The following is a 22,334-nucleotide window of genomic DNA, read 5'->3' on the forward strand; positions in this document are numbered from 1 at the left end:
TCTAGGCAAAATCCAAATCATTACATTTCTAGTTTCTACAGCTTTTGATACTGCCTTACTCATAGTCTGGTTCAAGAGCCAACCAACATTTTCAGTTACAAGGTAAAAATTGCGAAATGGACAGAAAAAAATAGGGAGGATAACACAACTTTATTCAATTTGTTTTCTTTAACATGTGGGAGTTGGGGTTAGAGAACCCGCATATGCAAAATAGAATGATACCAAAAAAATAAATGCAAAAAACGCCGCTTAGCCTGGCGGGTGCATAGGCGGGCCTAGATGGGCGCCAAGGCAAGTCTCTGGATTAGTCGTGGCATAAATTGCCAGAAATGAGAAATCCCCCCTACAAACAGCAGCAGTATTATACTGCAAACTAACGTAATCGAGGTCAACTCTCCCGCTGAAGGGCAGGCCAAGGACTTGCTAACCAGCTAAATTGGGTTTGTACGTTATATATTATATCTCAAGGGGTAACAGGAACCCGTAAAATTAAGAAACCTGGTTAAGGCAGCCCAGAACATACTAACTGTCTTCAATTTATTTTCTTCTTCTATTTGTGACCAACTCAGGATTGCCTTTCCTCATCATGGCTGCAAACTCATCATAGTTAATCCTACCATCCTGCAAATAATTTCGGAATTCGTTAACTGCGGCAGAAACACTCAATAAGAAGCATCAGGGCTTCAAAAACTCATAATATATAAACAAGAACAAGCTGGTACTAGTCTATCGCCTTGTTCGTATGTACAGTGCAATGGTGTCGCTATGAGATGATAAGGTGCAGGCAGTGACAGGATTTCTTTTTTTTATTTTTTTCCATTAAAATTCAGAGGCTGCCTGGTTTAATGTTTTAGTATAGAACACGGGAATTATCTTATCGCCCTGTCCCCTTATAAGGCCACTACTGTTTTGGTGTCAGGTATCAACAACAATTTTGAGGCCAAAATCAACACTGCAAGCAAAGTCTTCTGCTCGACATGATATCCAATATGTTCCTTGATGTAATTGTTAATCTCCCATGTATGGTAACTAGGAGGAAAATATTGATATCAAAATTACACACACGCACACAAACATACATAGATAGAGAGAGAGAGAGAAAGAGAGAGAGAGAGAGAAGAAAATATGTATCAATATATATATATATATAGATATAAGTTACAAAGATAGATAAGGTACGTACACGATCTGTGTCAACTTCTGCAATGATTTCCTTGATTGTTTTCTCATCACCCATATTATACTTCTTAAGCGCTTGCTCCAACTCTTCCACCGTGATGTACCTAAAATGAGAAGAGGTCAAAACATTTTTTTAAATAGTGATTGTTTGATATACATTGAGAACAGAAAAACACAGCTATAACTATGTTACTGACAATGGAGTAAACTGTTACCCGCTCTTGTCTTTGTCAAAATATTCAAAGGCTTTGTATAAATGATCCTCTCTTTCCATTCTATTCATGTGCATGGTAGCTGTTATAAACTCGATGTAGTCAATTGTTCCATTTCCATCGACATCAGCCTGAAAATGAAACCAGACAATTTCAACTATCTAGGATTAGGGAACTGATCATCCAATTGAAGGATAACATATCAAGTATCTTAACAAGCCACGCAGCTAAACAATGTCGACTGAACTGATTATAGGTTAACAAAGACTGAAGCAGGAAGTTTGGAACATCAGTTTGTTTAAAAGTAAAGAAATGGATGAGTAAATGTGAAGAGAAATGATGTTTCGAAAATAAGTTTGAAGTGGTATTTCCTCTCCTCACTCACTTTCCTTAAAAAATGGAGAGAGGGGAAATGATATTCGCATCTCGTTTTATTTTTAACTACTAAAATGTCAACTAATGTTTCCTCACGGGTTTTCTCAGTAACTATTCAGCACGATTAAGAGAAATCAAAAGTCTCTTCTCTTCATTTTCTTGTTTCCCATATCTTTTCTTTCTCTTCTCTCTTAACTAAAAAAATTACCAAACACACTGGAATCATGAAGCTCATGTTGGACTAAGAGTAAGAAGACTGGAGATATTACCGCTTCCATCAACTGTCTCACTTCTGACTCAGAGAGCTTGGTACCCAGTTTTGGAAGGCCAGCTTTTAACTCTTCATATGTAATTGTTCCACTGTTATCTGTGTCCATGGATTTGAACATTTCCTTCAAGCCTATGATTTCTTCTTCAGAAAGATTTTCTGCAATTACCTGCAAGAAAGAAATAAAGCACAACTTTATTCAATATTTGGTCAAGAAACAAGCTTGACAATACTGACACATTTCTATCTCATGATATTGGCTGGACCAGCAGCATGCCCGAGCCCTAGGATTCATTTCCACCAGCCTCATTTCAGTGCATGAAGAGGATGCTAATGAGGTTGAGAAAAGATACTCTCACCTTCAATGCTACTTTTTTGAGTTTGTTCATTGCCCTGAACTGTTTCATTCTAGATAGAACAGCAATATCAAGAGGTTTATCAGATGCATCACCATCTTCCCGCATCCATGGATGACCTGCATAGTGTTTTGAGCGGTTCAGAAACTGTAGAATATTTCAAACCAGATGCAATAAAGACTAAGAAAAAGCATCAACGCATGGAGAATGTTTAACACAGGAAGCATGAAAATCTAATGGCAGGAACAAGCAAAGATAATAAGTCAAACTAAAGAGCAAACTGAGATAGCTAGCAAATATAATAATGATACTACACCTAACTACTCAGAATAATTATTAATTACCCAACACCGTATCCATTGAGCTTCTTCGTAATGTTCTCTTGATCCTCCACAACTTCTGATGAACCATATGGCTAGCCAGATGAATTGTGACCAGGAGCATCTTCATCCTTTAATTTGTTAATATGATGCCAACAAGGAGATGATATCATATGATTCCTAGAGCATGATCACAACTACAAGTTATCCAAAATAACGCCCACTTCTTCATAGAGAAAAGTAGGGACAAAAGTTCTCAACCATTCCATTTTTAAACTTTTTTGGCTTTGGGGAGGAGGGTAGGTAGGGTAGCGAGAGGGAAAGGCATGGGAGAGTGAATCATCAAGAGTTATAGAAACAGTAAAACCAATAAATGAAAGAAAAAAATGCAATATTTTAAAGCGTTCCATGTCTACGAAATATGTCACTGTGAAACTTACTTAGGACGTCGGCTGCTGTAAGTCGTTCCTTAGGATCAGCTCGGAGCATTTTCTTCACAAGATCTTTGGCACTGCTGGAAATGGAAGGCCAAGGATCAGACACAAAGTCAAGATGTCCACGAAGGATAGCATCAAAGATACCTTGTTCATTCTCTGCGCATGAAATAAAACTTAGAAAAGTGGAACTGATGACCGCTTTAAGTGGCAACTTGTACCAACGTGATAAACTAAAAATGGGTAATATCTAAAATTCTAGCTGCTTCTGAGTGTTGACTTAATGCAGACTTCCAGTCAATTCGCTTATCAGGGAGGATGAAAAGTAATTATTTATTACTTGGTTTATTAAAGTAAAAAACTTCAACCTATCAGAATTGAATGAAAATAATTAAGCTAATCATGGTAGGAAACCATCATGAGATTTTATAGTATCAACCGAGAAACAAGTGATGCATTCATGAAGGAATGTATACATGGATGGGAAAATCCCATTTTATGAGTAATAGTTTTCCACATTTCTACTCACTAATAGAAACCACTGCATGGCAATTGTTAAAAAAATAAAAATCTCCAAATTCAGTTGCTCTCAAGGAAGAAGAGCAGAGCCATACCTCCCCAGAATGGTGGGACCCCACTAAGTAGAATGTATAGTATCACCCCTGCACTCCAAATATCAGCCTCAGCTCCATAACGGCGACGCAACACTTCAGGAGCAACATAATATGCACTTCCCACAAGATCCTTAAATACATCTCCTGCACTCAAAAATGAACTGTTAAGTCCTAGTTTTGTATGACAGAAAATATGAGGGCAAGGAACAAGTTTCCAAATTCAAAATACAGAGATATAGGAGTAACGACACTTGGTCAAGTGGCAACCCTAACAAGCTTATTAGTTATTCATGATTTACAAGCAGAGTAGGCATGTACGATTTTGCACTTTTTTGGTGCAATGAGCGAAAAGGCAAGCAATAAATTGTACCTAATAATTTTCTAACCACCAGAACACAATGCTTGCCTCCCAACAATAATTTGATAGTCGCATAAGCTTTTGGGACGAGCCCAATCCCGACAGAAATTAACCAGAAGTAGTAATATAACTCATGAAGAACAGGGGGCTTAAACCCCTCAAATTCCTAATGCAGTATCTTCTTCACAAGTTTGTCAGCTTCGTGAGATTTTTCAGTGTACACAGAACACGAGCTGGTCCGCCACGTGTACAAGTGGAGGGACACTAAAAAGTATATTTCCTCTCCATGACGACACGTGGTATTTCAGTTCGTGTTTCGGGTACATGGAAAAATCTTTGTGAGCTCCAGCTCAAGTTCATCAACCAAATTAATGCAAATGCTGTTCCACGGAAACCGATTGCTTTACGAACTAAGTAATCAACATACAAGTTGAAACAAACGCATTGCTTGTTTCGGACGTTCAAGATTTTAGGAGTTTTATATAAGAGATGTTAAATCCTGCACAAAAGTACATATGAAATTCGCACCACCAAAGTTGAACGGACCTGGCTTAAAGAACACCGAGAGCCCGAAATCGGTGGCCTTGAGCGGCGAGTCTTCGTCCTTGCTCAAAAGCAAGAAATTCTCCGGCTTCAAATCCCTATGCATAACCCCCATCGAGTGACAGTAATGAACCACGGTGACGATCTGCCGGCAGAGATTGGCCGCAGCTCGCTCGGAGTAGTGGCCTTTAGCTATGATCCGATCGAAGAGCTCGCCGCCGGCGCAGAGCTCCATGACAAGGTTCACGGAGTGGCGGTCCTCGTAAGCTCCCTTGAGCTCCACGATGTTACGGTGGCCGGTGAGGTGGTGCATGATCTGGACCTCGCGGCGGACATCCTCGACGTCGTCGTGGTTGATGAGCTTGCGGGTGGCAATGGATTTGCAGGCAAACAGCTGCTTTGTCTGCTTATCGGTGACGAGGTAGGTGACGCCGAATTGGCCGCGGCCGAGCTCGCGGCCGAAGGTGTAGGTGGACCGGATGTCTTCCATGGGCCGGCCCAGGACCCGGCCGATGGGAGCGGTGCCGGAAGCGGAGGTGGTGGTTGGGGGTGTGTGGGGTTTGGGTTTGGGTGGGGCGGAGGCATTGGGAGGGAGGATGCGAACGGCGCCATTTGATGGGTGGTGGTGGTGGTCGGCGGGGTCTTGGGCGGAGGACGGGAGAGTGGCGCTACTGCAGTTGTTACCCATTTTTTGGTCAATTGGGGGTCAACGATGTTTTGGGAGGATTTTGGGATCTTAGGACAGGGAAATGAAAACGGCGGGTCGTTGTAGTGTTAACGGCGTTTGGATGGAGTGGTGTGAGTGAAAGGGGGTTGACCAAGGTAAAAGGGTTTCTATTTTTATTTGAAAATAAAATAAAAATTAGGTTTCAAGTTGGATTGAAAATTGTCACTTAGTACTACGGTCTAGTGGTATTCCTCTTTACTTGTAAATGAAAGGCCTTAGTTTTAATTCCCGGCAAAGGCGAATTTAAACCACATTATTGCTAGCACATTGTGGGGCTAAGTTCATCCCCTCTCATTTAGTGTAGATAATATATTTTGTTCAAAAAGTTGGATTGGAAATTATATTCCTAATATAAAATTTTTGGACTAAGATTCTCTCCCTTTTAATTTCATCTTTCTTTTCTTCTCCTCCTATTTGAACGGTCACGATTAAGAAAGTGAGAGAGGAGGAGAAAGAAGGGAAGAGAATCATACTCTAAAATTTAGTGTTGGAACAAACTTGAATCTTATTCAAGATTTGAAGTTCTGAAATTCGAGGAATTGGTGATAGGTTGTGGTGGTAGTGGAGGCAATCGTGATGAGAGTAAGTAACAAGGGGACTTGGATCCTTTCCTGAGCTAGCCTCAACAGAACCTAGGGATTAATTGATCCCAGCCCTTCAATTTGATCATGCGGCCAAGAACGGCCAAGGCAATGCACCCAACTCTACCCAGCTTGTCGACTTCCTCACCCTCCTCGTCTCCGGTGCCATTCTCCTTCTCCTTACCGGCCTTACCGTCACCGCCACCATCCTCAGCGTAATCTTCTTCACCCCTCTCATCATCGTCTTCAATCCTATATGGGTTGCGTGTGGAGGCATTTGTGGGGGTTTTAAGGTTGCTGGGTCTTGGAGCTCCCTGCTCCTGCTGGGTTTGTGTAGGGTTTTGGTGACGGTCGGCCATGGATGCGTTAAGAGAGAATGAGGATGAGGTGGAGTGAGAGAGAGGTGTGGAAGATGTTAAGAGGGGGTGGAGAGGGACAGGTGTGGGGAACCATTCTTGGCTGCAGAATCAAATTGAAGGGATGGGATCAATTGATCCCTAGGCTCCGTTGAGGCTAGCTCAGGAGAGGATCCATGTCCGTTACAAAGATGACACTCAGTTGAGTTTTTATTTTTATTTTTTGTTTCTAAACTCACTTACAAAAATTTGGAAATGACAATTATTTTAATGAATTTTAAACTTGAGAATTGAGGTTTAAAATTTCAAGTTTTTTTTTTTCCTGAAATGCTCCAATGTTGATATCTTGTAGATGTCGAGATCGAGTCATGTTTATCAAGTGAGGATCCTCACCGGATTCTCTTTGTGAGGATTCCGGAGATCCTCAAATCATATCCGTACATTGTGTGGCCAGAAATCATTGTAAATTTTTTTATTTAAAATTATATATAAACAGCATCTGATGAAAAATAATCGCATGATGTACGATAAACATATATGATTAGAGAATCCTCGAGATCCTCACAAAAGGGATCCGACGAAAATCCTCTCTCGTGTTGACCAACACTTGTCATGTGACTCGAGGCAAGACATGCATTGATGATGTAACATTCTTCGGTGATGGAAGTATGTTGAAAATGGCGAGCCAGTACTTTTGTAATGTCTTCAAAATCAACAAGAAACCTTGTTTTCTTCAATTCATATCATTGTCGCTCTAAACACGAATCTCGTCCGGTGCAAATAATATTGAAATATGGAATAGTGCACTCTCTTGGAGATCCACATGGAAATTTTAAAGTAATTTTCACACTTTTTTTTTTTTGTCAAACGATAAATTTTTTAGATTAGATATCAAATTAAAGAGTCAAAAGGATTCGAACCCACATTATGGTGCAAGGGCAACATTTTTTTTTCTTTCTAATTATTGGATTGAATAAATTAAATTGAATCAACTGCCATAATTAAACAGGGGTACGTAAAAAGCTAAAAATTGTATGTTTTTATCATTTATCTTTATGAATCCAGACTAGAAATTGGTGCAAATCAATTTATAAATTCTAATTTTGTCCAAATTCAAAATATATCTCCTCGTTCAAACAAAAGGCAAACTACACTAAGAGGATAGAAGAGAATTAGAACCCGAGGCGCATTGATTAAACAAGAATGTCTATCCATTAGGACAATCTACCATAATTGAATCTATAATAACCCTATTATGTGAGAGAACCTTGCACATACCTATTGGTTGGAGTAGAATTCTCTCCTCTTCTATTCTCATCCCCTTCCCTCTCCTCCTCTTACACTTGTTTTTTGTCTTATTGACTTTATAAAAAAAATCAACATAAGATGTTGACGTGGTTTAATTGTAAATGTTCAAGTAGAAAAGAAGAAAATGAGAGAGAGATTAGAAGGAGAGAAAGATTAGAATGAGAGAGATTCCTCCTCTCCATTGGTTACCTTCTCTTCCTATCTCCTCACCACCTATCACGTCAGGAAATGAGGAATATGTACCCATGCAAACTATTTCTCTAGGCACATTGACTGCATGTAAGATGTCATTTCTCATTAACTGTCAATCACAGTTTGATGCATCTATTGAAATATATCATAAAATTATAAAAGATTTTTTTTAATACATGTTAAATCTAATTTGTGTATAAAACACAGGGGTACTAGCACCTAGTGTTTAAAATATCGGTATCAGTGGAAATACCGATAAGCAGATTTATGGAAATATCAATGGATATATTGTATATTGATATCGATTGCTTTCAATGGAAATGATGGAAATTTGCTCAAAAACATGGAAATTTAAAATTATTTTTTAGGGAATGTTATATGAAGTCATAAGACACGTATGAATAAAAAATTAATGATTAGATACTATGTAAACAATAAATATGTGATATGTGAGAAGAAAAACTTCTTTATAATGACAAGTAATAAAATAAGCATTTCACTAGAAAGAATAAATTATACATAACTTAATTGAAATTTTTGTCATGAAAGCAGCATAAGTTTTATTGAAGTAAACTAATACCATAAGAAAAAAAATTACAAAATAAAGAATGCATAGGCTCATGGATATTTCCTGAAAATATCAAAAATATCGAGAAAATTAACTGATTTCCGGAAATATTGTAGATATGGGCTTCACCCCCCCCCCCCCCCCCCTCTTCTTTTTCCATATCATTCACTGAATTTTTTTATATTTCCATGGAACTATCAAGCATATTTAAGATATTTCAAACACTAGCACTTAAATATTTTTTAGTTTTTGGCCCATATATCAAAATCCCAATCATGAGCTCATCCATGTGAAATCCCAAATCATCTCAGATGGCCAAATAATCAAAATGCTTAGCTCATGATTTACCCAGTCTCATGCATCATGTTCTACAATATAAATGTTGTCAAGGATTTTGAATTAAATTCAAACGTATATGGTAACTTAGAGCTATATTTTTCATGAAACTTTCCACCATAATGGCCTTATTCATATAAATAATACATATCTACTTCGATCTACTTGGGGTGGTGGTGGGAGGTGGTCCATTAATTTGCATCTCCAGCAAGCCCCTGGCCCCTTCCACATGGGAGTATAGAATAGTCATGGATCCTAACTTCAATCACCTGGGCATCCAATTCCACCATGTGAGAGTTTATTTCCAACACAAATTGATAGTTCACGTGTAATATGACGCAAAAGAAAATGTTCTCCTTTTGTTTCTAAATATTACATGCTATATTATCAGACTATCGATCTGAACTGTTAATGATCCGATGTAATATGTGCTAGATATTTGATAAATTGTATGATGTAATATGTAATATCATTGAGAAAATTCAAAGTGCCATGACTTATAGGTTTGAACCGTGTAGAAGATTTAGTTAAGTAAATCAAATAGACACCAAAGTTGAGAAAAACTAAACAAAAGAAGTGAACCTTTTGAGTTTCTGTACAGTTTCAAACTTTTCAGCTTCTGAATATACAGCAAACTGTAGTAATTTTCGTTGTCAAATATCCATGTCGAATCTGTAGATTTCTTTAAGTTGATAGAAAACATGAAAGTGTTACGTGACAAACCATGGGGGTTTGAACCACCTGTGATCTCTATAATCCTTGCTAACACATGTGGCCCTTTTATGGTATTTAAAAGTTTGTCACTCTGTCACGTAATATTACGCTTTAGTAATATTCATATTCACTTGTAAGTGAGAGATCTTATATTTGAATATTTGAAATAACAAATTCACAACCAATTTATTACCCACTCCATAGTATAGATTAATATAGCATTGTATCAAAAAAAGTTCGTCAATCCAATCTACTCTTCAAATTTTATTTTTCACTTCAATATATTAATACATTAAGTTTATCTTATCTACGACAATAAATTTTATTTTCAAATCTTTACTATTAAGGTTATCTTACCATATGTAAATATAAAAGATCAATTACTACCTTTTCATTTGCTAATTGGGTTGCTACATCGGTTGGAGATGCATTTTCCTACATGACATAACAAATTAATTTAACTTTGCTACTCAATTGCTACCTCCGCTTGAATGCTAAAAAGATCAAATTTTGATCTCCAAATTATAGGGCTTAGGTTTAATTTAACTTTGGTAGTACCCAAGGGCGAATTTGAACAATATTATTGTTAGCTCATTATGAGACTAAGCCTATCCCTTCCCATTTGGTGTAAATAATATCGTTTGTTCAAAAAAAAAAAAATTACGGGACTTAGCTAGGTTAAATTTTGGGAGCTCATTATATACACCACTCACTCGCTTGGCCATCGAGTCAGTTGATCTTAATCACTTCTCATGGTAATGTACACGTAAATTATGCATGTACATCATTTTATTCCTCGAATATGTTCCTAAAGATTTAACTGAAAAATGAAGTGTATGGTTATAGTAATTAAAGAACCATGGCATATATTTCTATATATGTCAAAGTTAAGGAACAAATCAGGCATAAAAGGATGAAATATGATAAAGTAAAAGAGGGATGGCTAAATCGATACTAAGGATTATGTTTTAATTAAGAGGAAAGAAAGAACATGTTTATGCTTAAATCATTGAGGTGAGGCAAGGGGATAGAAAAGCAACCACCAGAGAAAGCATGCTGAAGTCTGAAGATTATTAGGGATAGAAAATTCTTTGATATAATAATTTTGACAACTTGTGCATATACCAGAACAATGAGCAGCCATTGATCACGTATCCAAATCCTAGGAAATATTCCTGCAGCAAACAAAGATCGCAAAGAGGCTTCCTTGTGAAACTAGGTGTAGCTTCTGAGTTCTTTGTTCTATACAATATTCCTCTTGTTTCAGTTCAGTCTTTCCCTTTTCTAGGTAAATATCAAGGAACTTTCCTTTAACAAAAGTGAGGACCTATTCAAATCCTAATTTTTTTTCCTTAATACACCTCACTGCTGATCTCAAGAGAAAAAGACAAATTTTCATTCGAGTAAATTACAGCAATAATTTGTGAAGTAACACTGACCAAATTATCAAGGGGATTATACAGGTTAGTGTTTACTGGCCGTCTCATATATATATATATATATACATATATATATATATATATATATATTTTATCGTTAAGTTTTAGTTTATATCTATTTCTCAATTATATCTTACCAGCTAAATGACATGGTAAGTTGATAGTTCACTATAATTAGCAATATATATAGGGAGTAACCTTATAGGGACATGCAAGGTTTGGTAAACTTTTCCATTGTGAGACGTTTCTTCTCATTTTCAAACGTCCCTCATGTGAGACGTATTTTCAAGTTTATTATGTGGACAACACAAATTGAGTAACTTGGAGCACGTGTAGCTGTTGAGCTTAAGACTCGTGCTAATATGCTCTGAAAACATAACAAAAGTTGAGGTTTCACCATAAAAACAACTGAATATATAACTTCTCCCCTCCAATATTAGTGATTAAGATCCAACTAAGCAGCTTATTAAATTAAGTTTGTGTTAGTTTTTATCTCTTTTTAAATTCCGCTAAGCCATTTTTGCAGTGTGTGTATTAATATAGAAACTAACATGGAAGGTTTTGTAATATGGTTGTAATTGATCATGTGCATTCAAGTTTGACAAGGTCTGTAGCCATGAAATATGGTTCTAATAGATGTAGAAATTAATTTGGGATTTTTTTATTTTAAATTTGAGTTTGATTAACCCTAATTTTATCAAAATAGTCCATCCATTAATCTTTTCTTATCTACTCTGAGGAGATGGGGGAATGAGCTAAGTTTCATAAGGCGAGTAATAATGTAGTTTAAATGTACCTTTGGCGAAAGACCTTGTCAAACTTGAATGCACGTGATCAATTACAACCATATCACAAAACCTTCCATATTAGTTTCTATATTAACATACACACTACAATAATGATTTTGCGGTATTTAAACTTAATTGGTAAGTTGCTTTAGCTGTATCCTAATCACTGGGTTTTATTCGGATAAAAATAATATAGGTTACAGGCTAGAAAAAATGAGTTTGGAGGGGAAAAGTTAAATTTTCAAAAGAAAAAAAAAAAAATATATATATATATATATATATAGATAGATTGTGTACCAGTATACTTCTGCAAATACCACCTTCACGAGGTCGATATTTGGAAGAGAAAACGTGTTTGGCGATTGAAAACTGCATTTGAGATTCTAATTCTCTATGCATGCAGGGCAGGCTGCATTATTGTAATTAAGCATCTTTTTATCCTCAGGGTTTAGCTTCATTTTCTCTCTTTTCTATTATTGTCGTATTGTATTCTCTTGTATATATGACATCCTGACTAGACGTACTTTTTAACCTACTTGCCCATCAAACATAGCTACCACCCCTCCTCTTTAAAACCTACTCTCTTCTCTTCTGATGAACACACCTCAAATCCTACTACTCAACACTGTTCTCGCAGTTTAATTTGATCTATCTCCACCCTTGTTCTCCCCGGCTTCTTCGAAAAGTGCTTTTATTATAAGCGATTAATTCGACAATACGGGGCTCTTAGAGAAATAGCACCTGATAGAAGAGTTGGGGGACGCTATACTGCTTCATTGGAGAATGAATGGAAAAAAGGGTAGTCATAGTATTGAGATTAACATCCCTTGTTCTGTGACCAAAGTCAAACAGCATGAATCCAGCAAGGGAGAAAGAGAAGGAGAAGGAGGAGGCTTCTCCCTTAAGGCTTGGGTGTGGAACGTTTGGGAATTTGCCAGAGAAGATAGCAACAGGGTGAAATTCTCACTGAAAGTGGGGCTGGCTGTGCTTCTTGTGTCTTTGCTTATACTCTTCCGAGCACCTTATGAAGTTTTTGGCACCAATATCATCTGGTCTATCCTCACTGTTGCCATCATGTTCGAATATACAGTCGGTACGTTCGTACGTGCATGCATACATAAAAATCAAAGCATGCATGCATAAGCACATATATTTATGCCAATTTATCCTGTACATGCTAACTACTTAGCATCTTGCTAGCTAAGGTTACAATATATATGTGGATGGTAAAAAGAGCATATCCAACTACGCATGCATATTACGTGTGCATATTTGCAAGTAATTTAAGATCAATTAGCATATTAAATCATGTACGGTGATAGTTGATTTTGGATACCAATTTATAATACCTAGTACAATGTCGATATTTGATCAAATTGAGTAACATTGACCAAATATATATCAAACATAGTGAGGCAAAACACCCATCAATTGTATGCCATACATATACACCATGTGTCAAGTAGTAACCTGACACCAAGGAAATTAAATCATGGACGGTGATCGCTGATATTGGAACCTGACACCAAGCAAATGTTTTCTTTTCAATCATGTATACTTTGATATGTAACCAAACAGCTTATTTAGTTTATATATAGAAGCCCATGTAGCATGTATCATTGTTGTTCTAGGTGCAACTTTTAACAGAGGATTTAACCGAGCTCTTGGGAGTTTGCTTGCCGGAATCTTGGCCATTAGTGTTGCTCAAGTAGCACTAAGCTCTGGACGCGTAGCTGAACCTATCATCATTGGCTTTAGCATCTTCATAATCGGTATGTCACACATCGAATATCCCCAAATGACGATCATAAAAGCCATATAAACACATAGAAATTGATCAAATTATCAAACACTTATTATTTTTGTTGGAATTAATTGATTATTTATGCAGGAACCATTACATCGTTCATGAAGTTGTGGCCATCACTCGTGCCATATGAGTATGGGTTCAGGGTCGTACTTTTCACCTATTGTTTGATCGTTGTTTCTGGGTATCGCTTATCGATGGGAAACCCGATGAGGACAGCAATGGATCGACTCTACTCTATCGCCATCGGAGGGTTTGTAGCTGTCTTAGTGAATGTGCTTGTTTGCCCTATTTGGGCTGGTGAGCAATTGCATAAGGAGCTAGTCAACAACTTTAACTCGGTGGCTGACTCACTTGAAGGTATGCCAAAAATAATCGACTAGTATTTTTAATTTCCAACAACGGTGAAAATTGCAAATCCTATATGTTAATAATAACGTGCATGCAACATACGTACATAAACCCAAAAACATGCCATGCATGTAAATCCCATGCTAGACATGGACTACATTTTCGGACCCAATCTTGATTACGTCAATTATAATATTTGATATAACAAGTAGACTCCACTTGACACATAAATCGATTCTTTAAGTCTAATATTCACATTATAACATAGTATCAGAGCAAATTATAATATTCATTATTTGTTAATTGATTTTGGATTAGATGATCGCATTTTATCATAAGATTAAGGTAGACAGAAATATAACCATTTATATGTTTCTTATAATTGTTCTCAGAATGTGTTAGGAAATATCTAGAAGATGATGGGTCAGTGCACCCTGAATTCTCGAAAACTGTTATGGATGAGTTTCCAGATGAGCCTGCTTATAGGAAGTGCAAGAACACATTGAACTCATCAGCAAAATTGGAGGCTTTGGTAATAATTACTTAAACTTGTTTAATTAATTGGTTTTTATAATATTAATCAAAGGTTAAAAGTTAACCAGAAAAAGTTTGAACATATATTTTTTGAAATGCAAGGCTGTGTCGGCAAAATGGGAGCCACCGCACGGCAGATTCAGGCACTTCTTCTATCCCTGGTCAGAATATGTCAAGGTGGCAGCAGTTTTGAGATATTGTGCTTATGAGGTCATGGCACTTCATGGAGTTTTGCACTCTGAAATTCAGGTATATATTCTCCTTCTCCATGTGTATACATGAAGACTTTCGAGTTTAGGGATACTTTGGATGCGATTCTTAATCCTTAACATTCTTTGATTAAAATCTTAATAGTATTCAAAGTTTGATCAAAGTCCCTTGACTTTGTACACCTCATTATATTACTATTAATATTTATATTTTTATAGTTTTGACATTAATTGTTTGATATTTTATGAGATTTATAATCCTATAAATTTAAAATGCCTCATTATAATATTATTAGAAACGGTTACAATAAAAAAGTTCAAACATTTTGATTGAATAAATGGATAAAAACTATGTAAAAATAAGAAATAATAAATGGCAAAAGAATGTATCCATAGTGTTAAAAAAAATTGGTACATTTTACAAAAAAAAAAAAATTGATACATTTCACATATAACAAAGTGGTACATTAATAAAGAAGAATGGGTACATTAGGGTACAGATAAAAGATTAGAAAATTATGAGTACAAATGAATTTTTAAAAAATATGGGCGCTAAAAGAAATTAATACATGGGTACAAAATAAACTAAAAAGAAAATACCACAAATTTAAAAAAAAAATGTTGCAAATTAAAAAGTGGGTACAAACTAAAAATATAAATATATGATACAAAGTTTAGGCATAAAACATAAATATACCATATGTAATTTTTCTATCATTGATTAAATATACAATGTCACGTGACGGTATACGCATGGGTACAAACACAAATAAAACTTTAAAAAATATGGGCACAAAAAGAAACTAATATATGGGTACAAATTAAAAAAAAATTTGCAAATTAAAAATAGGTACAAACTAAAAATAAAAATATATGATAAAAAATTTAGCCATAAATATAAATATACTAATTGTAACATTTTTAACACTAAAGGAATATATTTAAAAATAAAAATATTTTATTATTCAAATAATTAATGAAATACCTAAGGACCTTGATCAAAAATTGAAAATGAATAGGATTTTAATCAATAGAGTAACAAAAAGAAGGATGTGAACCTAATTTTCCCTTTGATTTTTAACAAATGTAACGAGTCATTCCTTCTTACATGCAAATCACAGTTTGACATATGCAACTCATTAAAATAATAAAAGAAACTTTTCCACACAAAACTTAAAATGTGATTTGTCGACCAGAAAAAATGACTTAATTGATATTTTTGAGGCCTAAAAATAATATAGAATCAGATAGGCCAGAATCATAAACTCTTTTCCCTTATACAATTAGAAGCTGGGGAATATTTGGAAAGAATTAAGAGCTGGCTGGGAATCAAAGGATACAAGTTATACGATGTGTTTATTCTCTTGGTGTTGTTAGTGTCCAATATTTAGGGACCAGGAATTAAGAATTGGCACTAGAATAATAATAATTATTATTATTACGTGACGTGCTAAAAAGCATGACGATGATCAACTGGTTTGTTTTTAATCGTCATTCTCAAGCACGTAAAGATATTCCTATGACCTGATTCACAACCCCAATTGAATTTGTTCAGAAAAAACAATAAAATGTTAGTGGGGATTGTGGGGCCTTAAAACACTTTCACTCGAGAAGCTGTCTACAACTAGGTATATATCATTTTTCTTATGTCGCTTATCGCGCATTATGCCTTGTGATGAAAAAGATAAATCCAAAGAAATTTTTTTTGAGATATAATTGGTTAAAATTGGTTTTCAATGGGAAGAATTGGATTTATTATAGGGAATTTTAACAGAAAGTTCCCAGTACTGTTCGTTTTAACGAAAAACTACATTTTTATACTAAAAAGTTAATCATAATACTATTCATTTTACCATTTATTTTATCCTTATCGTTAAAACTCAAAGTTTTCAAACTATTTTCATTAATTTTTCTTTATTATAATGGTTATGACAAAAAGTATGAAAGAGATTATTTCGATAACGGTAATGCAACGGAAGCCAACATTTTAAACCAAATGATGTAGTTGATGATTGAATTAATACTGAAGTATTGATTAACGTGCTAATTTCTAAGTGGTGACACATAATTTGATTTGCAAATTTGGTTTAAATTTTTTATCTCCCAAACATTGTCCTTTCAGTAAAACAATTTGTGTGATGATAATCTGCTAATAATTTGCATTTTTATTTTTTTATTGATTGGTGTTTAGGCACCCTACAACCTCCGGATTACATTCCAATCGGAGATCCGAGATGCGACGAGCCACGCCGCAGAACTGGTAAGAAGTCTAGGCAAAGACATCAGCCACATGAAAAGAAGCACCAGAACATCCCTACTCATGAAACTCCACAGCTCAACAGAGCGACTCCAACGCGCCATCGACGTACACTCTTACCTCCTCACATCGCCGTCCGAACCCCCGGACACCAACACCTACTCCAAGCCACTCACCAGGCTCTCTCTAACCTTGTCGAACACCTTCTCCGATGTCACCAGCCAACTGGCTGATCTCGACAGCAGCAATAGCCTCGAGAAGAACTCGAGCCAGCAACTAAACCAAAGCACACAGCAGCAGCAGACGGAGCCTAACAATTACCATGAGCTGATGAGGAAGCAGTCGAGGAGGCAGCATTACTCATGGCCACCTCGACAGGTTGATGCTTTTGAAGAAGAGGGATCGGCTGGAGACTTCTTGCCGAGGATGAAGGCGTTGGAAAGCACGGCAGCGTTGTCCCTGGCCAACTTCACTTCGTTGCTGATAGAGTTTGTGGCCAGGCTTGATCACTTGGTTGAAGCAGTTGATGAGCTTTCTAAACTGGCCAAATTCTAACTTGACAGAGGGGAATATTATGGCATACAAAGGAAAAGCTCCACATATGCAGATTTAATACCAAAAATAATCATGTAAAATTGTGTTGCAGTTTCAATAAAAAGGAAAATCCAGAAATAAGTTCCAAAATTTTGACCTATTTCCAAAGGATTATTTATAATACATCATTAACCGGTTTTATTTCTTCTTAATACTTCTCCAAAGGATCACTAATTGTTGTAGATGAATCCATCCTAATCATATGTTTAATCATGTCATTGAACATGTCGCCACTTTATGTTACGGTCAAGTGAATTCGTCACTTGTAAATAAGAGGTCTAACGTTCTATTCTCGCCAAAGACGAATTTAAACTACATTATTACTAGTTCAATGTGAAGCTTAGCCCCACCTCCTCTTAGTGTAGTGTGCATAATATCGTTTCTTCAAAAAAATAAAAATAAAATCATGTCATGTTCTGAGTTCACACGAATTTGTCACGAACCGAGAATCATCAAGGGAAATCGACCGAAACGATCATTTTACAAATCCATTAAAATCAGATACCAACAGCAACAATCAAATATTGGCGACATACCGATCATTTAATAAAAAACTTTCATGTCAACAATTGAGATTTGTAAAATTATCATTTCAGCCAAATTTCCCAATTATCTATCAAATCGCAAATACCTTTAAACATCAAAAACTTAATAGCAACTAAATAGCAAGACAAACAAGAAAACCAAACACGGAAACGGATTATAATGATCTCAGAAAAAGGCTTTTATTGCACCAGAATTTCTGACACACTGACCGACCCTACAGGCGGTATAACCTTACCTGTATTCACAAACAAACTGCTGGAACGACAGACATATTTACAGGAAAGAACACCAATGACCTGACTCCTCAACTTCTAACAATATGCCCTACCTTGATATACCCATAACAACTGTTACACTAACATCTTTTAAGCGCTTACGGGTTCTCTCCATTTGAACCAATGAATGAGAACTGACTTCTAATGTATATCAAAGGACTAAACCAAACTAAGAAACATAGGACACAGACATGCTGACTACCTGAGAAACACTTGCCAACCACTGAGACCGAATCAAAGAACAAGATAGGAAATAGCCTTACATCCAGTTCTGATGCATCATGTAGGATTTCTTTGGCCCAGATGGATTGCTTCCCATGCTGTTTGCGTTCGAATCTAAACCGTCGCCTGCCAACAGAGCCATCAGACTTCCCCCATGCACCCTGCCTTCTGGCACGATCGTGGGGACTGAAGATTCACCACCATGTTTCAAGTCAGAATAAGCTCCAGTTGCTGAAGTCCTTATGCCACTCACGATATTCATCACATCAACATTCATGTCATCAGCAATCACTACTTCTTTCATCTTCTCTGACTTCCCACGTTTAGGGTCTTGAACCATAGGTCCCAAAGTAATACCTCCATGAACCCTGTTATCTTGAACCAGACCACTATGGAGAGCACAGAGGCCTGTCTTCCCCCTTGCAAATGAGTTACAAGGGGCGCTAGCTTGGACACCATAAACTGACCCCGGATGGCCCCATGAGCATCTCTTCCCTCCACCATGAGCCTTGCAGAAGTCAGTGCTGCCTTGCGCACTCTTACCACACCCTTCAGACTTGCACCTCTTTCCCCCACCATGTCGAACACAGTAGTCAGTTCGTCCCCTCGCACTCTTTGTGCACTCAGGCATGGCACATCGCTTGCCACCCCCATGTGCCACACAGAAGTTGGTACCACCATGCACGCTCTTTGTACAATGCCCACCACCTTGGAATGCACACCTTTTCCCTCCACCATGGCCTTTGCAATAGGGTGTGCTCCCTTCAGCTCCCTTGGTGCAACCAGGAGCAGTGCACCGCTTCCCCCCACCATGAGCCTTGCAGAACAATGTACTCCCTTGCGCCCCTTTTGTGCATCCTATACCTTGGCATCGACGGCCTCCCCCATGTGAGATGCAAAGGCCCGAAAGGCCCTCCGCGCTCTTTGTGCAATTTTCTCTTTGACATCTCTTGCCACCACCATGCCTGATGCACAATCCTGATTTCCCTCTGGCAGCTCGAGTGCAACCTTCATGACTGCACCTCCGGCCACCACCATGAGCAATACAAAAGTCTGTACGTCCTTCTGCACTCTTTGTGCACCCAAGGAATTCACATCTCCGGCCACCACCGTGGGCCTTGCAGTACACTGTCCTGCCTTCAGCGCCCTTGTGGCAGCCAGATCTCTGACACCTCCTACCACCACCATGAGATATGCAACGGCCCGAGGCACCTCTGGCACCCTTTCCACACCCTTCAACCTGGCATGTCTTTGAATTAGAGCTGCGATGCTGTGACTGTTGTTTCCGTGTTATCCCAGAAGAAATACAGGTGACTGAGCTATTTGGTGTGGTTAACATGCTTGATGAGAGATCCGGAACAGTAGCAGTAAAGTCCATCTTTTGTGAAACCTCATTGAAAAGGATGCTAGCCCCTGGGTTGAATGAAGTCTGCAATGGTTGCATGGAAAACCTTCGCTTCAAAGGGAATGAAGTTACTCCATCTACAGTCTGGGCCCCACCAGCCGCCAATGGCAACTCCATGCCTGAAAGGACCGAGCCAGGGCTAGGATTGACACTAGTGATTTCAGATTCAGACAACCCAGTGGAGAGACTTAACTCCAAGTCAACCTTAGGCTGCAGTTCCAGTGCACTCTTAGCAGGTTTCCTCAGGCTAGGTACCTTTTCATTTCCAAGATGAAGAGCAAAGTCCAATTCAAAATCCATCGAGGACTCCTCATCCATTTCTTTGGCTGAAGACATTATAGTGCAAGCAGTAGCTGAGCTCCCCTTGCTGTCTGAAGAACTTGTTGAACGGCCAAGCCCAAGCGCCAGTGAAGATCCAACATGCTGGGTCAAAGATCCACCAACCAAACTCCACTTCCGTTTGATTCCTTTTGGGCTTGGCATGTAAGCCATTGAAGAACCAGGGGAATTAAGCCGTAAGATAGTATCTGCAGAATACTCCCCTCCAGCTTCACCAACTTGCATGGAGTTGCCCACGATCTTGAAGGCATTTGAAGAAAAATTTGCAGCGAAACCCAGACTCTGCAACCTATTGTCCATTAAGTAACGACTAAAATAATTTACACAGACCTAATCGAATTGCAACAGAACAGTGCCAACTTCTGGGCTAAATAAAATTATCTACAAAGTTAGAGTTAGATGTCTCTGGGAGAGTACATCCCACCCCCACTAACAAATCCTGATGTATCACGCCGATCCATTTCGACCACAGAATTTAAACCAAACTTTTGCTGGTCAACTGCAGCAGTACATGAATCTTAGGGAACTTGATTTCTTTACAGCATCATTGTGACAATAAATCATCCTGCATTAGAGTAAAGAGTTATTATACTAAAGTAGCCAAATCTCACAGGTGACAACACCGCCCATTAGAAAAAGGTCATAAAAGTTCCAAGTATAAGAAAACGTTCAAGCTATAGAAATCTAGGAAGAAACAACAGAGGTGATCATAACAACCTTGAATCCGTTCGATCTACTCAAAATTGAGAAGAAAGCAGATCATCACAAGCAGAGAAAGAACCAGCGCCTCAGAAGTCTACAAAGCCGAAGAAAAAAAAAAAAAAAACCGGTTATCATAAGAAGAGAGTATGCAGTAACATGGACAGTTATGACTGAACAACTGTAGTACATTTGCAAAATTGGTAGGCAGACAAGAAAATAAGAAGGGTGATTAAAGAGGAAACAAGATCCTAAAAGAAAAACAAATCAAACCAATTAATTCTCACATGACAGCTCAAAAAACACCGAATAAATAGCCATTAATTCAAACAAAGAGACTTTCCCAAATGGCTTTCAAGACCCCCAACCTTCTTTTTCAGGCAAATAACTAAAAAAGAAAGGGGGATATACACATATATGATTTAACGAATTCGGCAAACCCAAATTGAAAGGGTTCAATTTCTAACTACTTGAATGCTTCCAGAACAGATTCAAACACATAATATATAGGAAACAATTAGTAACTCAGTTCATCAAATTAACACAAAACATAATCGGTTTCATTCTAAACAAGAAAACAAATTCATTCTTTCACAAAATATCATAACAAATAAGAAACAGAGATATAAAGATCATTATATCAATTTCAACGTAATTTTTATAGGAATTCACAAACCATAAGAGAGAAATCAGCAGAAAACAAATTGAAAGGTACAAAATTGGCAAATAAATCGAAACAAAACGGGAAAAAAATGCAAATTTGTCAGCAGATTTGTGTAATACTAATAACAAGTCACAAAAAGCACATAAAAATTCATTCAAAAGTGAAAAAATTAAAATAAAATAGAGGTGGGTGGGGGCACCAACTAAATCAACAGAGCCAAGCTTAGCTTCGTTTGGCTGACAAGAAAATCCAGTTCATAACTCCTTCAGCTCACTCAGCCAAACAGTTGCTTAATCATATATCTCAAAACCTTTAAATATATATATATATATATATATATATATGTGTATATATATGTATAGATTAACTAAAAGACAATAAAATTGATAGCAAAATGAAAGCAAAGTTCTTCAAAATCTCCCCTTTTATTTCTCACCCAAACTACAACAACAAACCAAAATTTCCAGAAATTGGAACAAAAAACCGAGAAAACACTTCAAAAACAGAGTTCAGGCGTCGCCATAACAGCACCGACCGAGAATTAGCGACGAAAATTTTCGCAGTAATTACCTCAGATTCGGATTGGAATCGTCTGGGTGCGGCGGTGCGAGGTAGACGTCAAGGTTTTAGGGTTCTTGAGAGGCGCCGGGTGGAGAGTGGATGAGTCGGCGAGATAGAGAAGAGAGAGAGGGAGATGCGGAAATGACGAAGCAAGCGGTGTAGGGGTGCGCGTGTTAATAAAAAAAGGGGGGGAGGCACGTGGA

General features: G+C 37.4%; 3 protein-coding genes across 4 annotated transcripts; 1 reads left to right on the top strand and 2 right to left on the bottom strand.

Moving 5' to 3' along the window:
* Positions 1-131: 131 nt before the first annotated feature.
* On the bottom strand, positions 132-5,431 carry LOC137712487 (calcium-dependent protein kinase 1-like). Its single transcript, XM_068451556.1, has 8 exons — positions 4,663-5,431; positions 3,759-3,902; positions 3,151-3,303; positions 2,394-2,509; positions 2,036-2,203; positions 1,395-1,522; positions 1,184-1,283; positions 132-621 (listed from the first exon to the last, which is right to left on the bottom strand). The coding sequence occupies exons 1-8, from the start codon at positions 5,345-5,347 to the stop codon at positions 538-540; spliced, it is 1,578 nt and encodes a 525-aa protein (XP_068307657.1). The 5' UTR covers positions 5,348-5,431; the 3' UTR covers positions 132-537.
* A 7,020-nt stretch (positions 5,432-12,451) lies between these two features.
* On the top strand, positions 12,452-17,763 carry LOC137712866 (aluminum-activated malate transporter 9-like). The gene is made up of 6 exons (XM_068452043.1): positions 12,452-12,761; positions 13,300-13,440; positions 13,560-13,835; positions 14,219-14,358; positions 14,463-14,609; positions 16,761-17,763. The coding sequence occupies exons 1-6, from the start codon at positions 12,452-12,454 to the stop codon at positions 17,379-17,381; spliced, it is 1,635 nt and encodes a 544-aa protein (XP_068308144.1). The 3' UTR covers positions 17,382-17,763.
* A 355-nt stretch (positions 17,764-18,118) lies between these two features.
* On the bottom strand, positions 18,119-22,334 carry LOC137712867 (uncharacterized). Of its 2 annotated transcripts, XM_068452045.1 has the most exons (3): positions 22,141-22,334; positions 20,925-21,003; positions 18,119-20,772 (listed from the first exon to the last, which is right to left on the bottom strand). In XM_068452045.1, exon 3 carries the CDS (start codon positions 20,505-20,507, stop codon positions 18,501-18,503), a length of 2,007 nt encoding a protein of 668 aa, XP_068308146.1. In that variant the 5' UTR covers positions 20,508-20,772; positions 20,925-21,003; positions 22,141-22,334; the 3' UTR covers positions 18,119-18,500. The 2 variants fall into 2 exon arrangements, with proteins under 2 accessions (XP_068308146.1, XP_068308147.1); XM_068452046.1 differs by lacking the exon at positions 20,925-21,003.

The sequence above is a fragment of the Pyrus communis genome, chromosome 13 (assembly GCF_963583255.1).
Source record: "Pyrus communis chromosome 13, drPyrComm1.1, whole genome shotgun sequence".
Lineage (NCBI taxonomy): Eukaryota > Viridiplantae > Streptophyta > Magnoliopsida > Rosales > Rosaceae > Pyrus > Pyrus communis.

Excerpts from the sequence above, each read along its gene's own strand:
- LOC137712867 (XM_068452046.1), bottom strand. The coding sequence starts at position 20,507 with ATGGACAATAGGTTGCAGAGTCTGGGTTTCGCTGCAAATTTTTCTTCA.
- LOC137712487 (XM_068451556.1), bottom strand. The coding sequence starts at position 5,347 with ATGGGTAACAACTGCAGTAGCGCCACTCTCCCGTCCTCCGCCCAAGAC. Across the intron at positions 2,510-3,150 it reads TACAGCAGCCGACGTCCTAA|GTCATCCATGGATGCGGGAA; the intron begins GTAAGTTTCACA and ends AACACTATGCAG. Across the intron at positions 2,204-2,393 it reads TCAAAAAAGTAGCATTGAAG|GTAATTGCAGAAAATCTTTC; the intron begins GTGAGAGTATCT and ends TCTTTCTTGCAG.
- LOC137712866 (XM_068452043.1), top strand. The coding sequence starts at position 12,452 with ATGAATGGAAAAAAGGGTAGTCATAGTATTGAGATTAACATCCCTTGT. Across the intron at positions 12,762-13,299 it reads CATGTTCGAATATACAGTCG|GTGCAACTTTTAACAGAGGA; the intron begins GTACGTTCGTAC and ends TTGTTGTTCTAG. Across the intron at positions 13,441-13,559 it reads CTTTAGCATCTTCATAATCG|GAACCATTACATCGTTCATG; the intron begins GTATGTCACACA and ends TTATTTATGCAG.